At 40.4% G+C, this 3,484-nt stretch overlaps 1 protein-coding gene across 1 annotated transcript; it reads left to right on the forward strand.

The window, feature by feature from the left end:
* Positions 1–942, forward strand: LOC101594729 (olfactory receptor 6M1-like). The gene has a single exon (XM_004670553.2). It carries the CDS (start codon positions 1–3, stop codon positions 940–942), a length of 942 nt encoding a protein of 313 aa, XP_004670610.2.
* The last annotated feature ends 2,542 nt before the right edge of the window (positions 943–3,484 follow it).

Consider the following 3,484-nt stretch of genomic DNA (forward strand, 5'->3'; position numbering starts at 1 on the left):
ATGGGAAATTGGAGCCCAGTGACCGAGTTCACCCTGACTGCCTTCCCAGTTCTCCTGCAGATCCGGATATTTCTCTTTCTGGTTTTCTTGCTAACTTACACACTAACAGCAGCAGGAAACATTACCATCATTACCCTAATATGCATTGATCCTCACCTGCAAACCCCAATGTATTTTTTCCTCAGTAACTTGTCTTTCCTGGATATTTTGTACACCACTTCTGTTACCCCAAAGTTACTGGCTTGCTTGGTAGCAGAGAAGAAGACAATATCATTTGCTGGCTGCACGGCCCAAGCACATTTCTTTTTCTTTCTGGGGACTGCGGAGTTTATCCTCTTGGCCGTCATGTCCTTCGACCGTTATGTGGCCGTCTGCAGCCCACTATGCTATGCCACCATCATGGACTACAGGGTCTGCCTTATGCTGGTTCTGGGCTGCTGGGTGGGAGCCTTCCTGTCTGTGTTGGTACCAATCATTATAGTGGTACGAATACCTTACTGTAAGAAAGAAATTAATCATTTTTTCTGTGACAGTGGACCTCTTCTGTATGCAGCCTGTGTAGTTACTTACATTTTAGAGAAGTTAACCTTTATTCTCGCTACCCTTGTCATCCTGAGCTCCCTGGCATTCACTTCTGGGTCCTATACCTACATCATCTCTACCATCCTGCGCATCCCCTCAGGCCAGGGCCATCAGAAAGCTTTCTCTACCTGTGCTTCTCATATGACTGTGGTCTCTATTGTTCATGGGAGCAACATTTTTGTGTATGTGAGACCCAATCAGAATAAGTCACTGGACTTTGACAAAGTAGCTACTGTCCTTATGACGGTAGTGACCCCTCTTCTGAACCCTTTCAGCTATAGCTTAAGGAATGAAAGAGTCAAGGGAGTCTTAAGAGATACAATGAACAAAATCACATCACTGATGCTAAGGAAAATTTGACTTCATGACTAGTACATCAAACAATGTTTCTCAGAATCAACATATTCATTCTGTATGAATATAATGGTGTGTATGTAAAAAAAAAAAAAACCCTGAAGCTTTATCAATCAGATAATCAATAACCATGCCAAACTGACCCACCCATAGTATCATCTTGGTTTCTTTGAGTAAATGCCTTTCATTACAACTTTGAAGTTAAAGCATTCCAGTTTTTTAACATGACCTATCAGAAATTGAGGACAATCCATATGACTCAAATAGTTAATATAGTGATTCTCAAACTCTCCTAAGCCAGAAGCTCTACTACCACATGAGAAAAGTGAGAACACCCCAAAGCTCTGCACCAGACCCCCAACTTCTGCACAAAGGAGGGAAGTCCAACAGAACATCCTTCAGCAAGCCTTGCAGATGATGACCAAATGAGGGCAAAAGTTTGAGAAGCAAGGCTGTGGGAGAGCCAGGCAATTACCAGCTACCATGAAAACTTATATCATTACTATGATTCCAGATGAGCCTTGATTAAATATGATTAAATATTGCCAGGAAGCTCATCTTGAAATGTATTTGATATTTTAATTTTAAAAAGCATATATCACTGTATTATTAATACAATGATGACCATTATTCATATACAGACAATTATATCTGATAATTTATTAATATATAATATATTTATTATTTATATAAACTGAGCTTGTCCAGGCCTGATAGCAGACTCCTATAATCCCAGAAGTTGGGAACCTAAGGCAGAATGATCACAAGTTCAACGCAAAGAAGGTCTGATAACACATGAACAGAGAACTGTTATAAACAAATTAAAAAGTTACACAGGCATAAACTAATACATCCTAAATGAAAATTAGAAATACAGCTGTTGAATTTAATTGACACTGGTAGGTAGATTTTGTAAAGTGGGGAAGGTTTCGAGGGCACTGAGATGAGTCAGCTAGCTGGCACCACAAAAGGAAATGATCATGTGAAATTTTAGATGTGTTGAAGAAACTTGTATCTTCCTCGTGAGTTCTCAAAGAAGTTTCCTTAAGTAGATGTCCAGGAAATTAACCAGTGCCCTTGTGCCTTTGAAGTTCACTTCTTCCACAAGTCACAGAAATCATTTCTTATCAGAATGGTCTTTGCAACTTGCCAGGAAATATTTTGGCATCCTAGCTTTGGCAACCCTGGCACACATTAGGTTCAAAGCCTTCAAAGCCAGGGGCTTGTTCTGAAATTCCCAGAATGCCTTTTACTGAACTATGAGGAAAACTATCTCCAAATGCTTTTCCTGTTCTATTGATTTTATTGCATGTAATTTTGGGAGTCAGGATGGGCTTCTTTCTTTGCCTCATATATATTGCCTTTTATCTAGAGCTTTACAAATTTTTTGATATTTTTTCATTTTATAAGATAATGCTGAAGAATGTGTTCAGTCTTTTAATAGAAGCTTTATGAGTTAAAAAGATAGTGCAGGGGGCTGGAGAGATGGCTTAGCGGTTAAGATGCTTGACTGCAAAGCCTAAGGACCCAGGTTCGATTCTCCAGAACTCATGTAAGCCAAATGCACAGGTAGCACATGTGTCTGGAGTTTGTTTGCAGTGGCTGGAAACCATGGTACATCCATTCTCTTTCTATCCCTCTCTACCTCTTTCTCTCTGTCTCTCTCAAATAAATAAATATAATAAAATATTTTTTAAAAAACATAGTGCAGTCTTAGATGTAACTCTGCATTTTGCCATATAAGGATTTTATAAAAATCACATGGGTCCAGGCTCATGTGAAGCACTCAGAAGAGTTTTTGGCCTAGTCAATGGCATATGAGCAGCTGCCTGCTTGTTTGTTTGGGTGTTCTGGGAGAAGGACTCTAAATTAGGGATTTACATGAGTACAGTTTACTGGGGAAAACTCCAGGGGATCACATATGTAGGTATTCAAAGGAAGCAGGATAGAGCAGGGGCAGAACTAAAATCCAGTTCCAGAAGGAAAAACTTAAGCTATCGGGAGCTCTGGATCTGGAGTGGTCCTTCAGTATTTCTGAAAAGTGGCAAGAAAGCTGAGCTTTCACAGTGAACATCAGTTTGCCCTGGTGTGCAACCTGCCACTAGAATGGTATTGCCCTCTCTCTCCAGGGCAGTGCCAACATGCTCAGGAATGACAAGCCTTCCGATTGAAATACCTGGAAGCTGTAGAAATGAACTTTGCTACTCCTGTGTCATAGGCAGATCCATGTTAGGGGAGCCAACTGCCATGGAATCGACCATTTCTACCCTGGGGCCTCCCATATCAGAAGAACCAGAGTGTGGAATAGACAGCTCAAGTTACTACAGTCTTACATGCTGATACCTTTATTTCTATGACATGGGGCCTTAGGAGCAGCATTCCTGGGAGGAAAGTTTTATATCTCTTAAAAATATTTATAGATAAACTGATATGGTGATACATGCCTTTACTCCCAGTACTTGGAAGACAGAAGTAGGAGGATTGCTGTGAGTTTGAGGTCACCCTGAGATTACATAGTGAATTCCATGTCTGCCTGGGCTACAGTAAA

Source organism: Jaculus jaculus, chromosome 3, assembly GCF_020740685.1.
Source record: "Jaculus jaculus isolate mJacJac1 chromosome 3, mJacJac1.mat.Y.cur, whole genome shotgun sequence".
NCBI lineage: Eukaryota > Metazoa > Chordata > Mammalia > Rodentia > Dipodidae > Jaculus > Jaculus jaculus.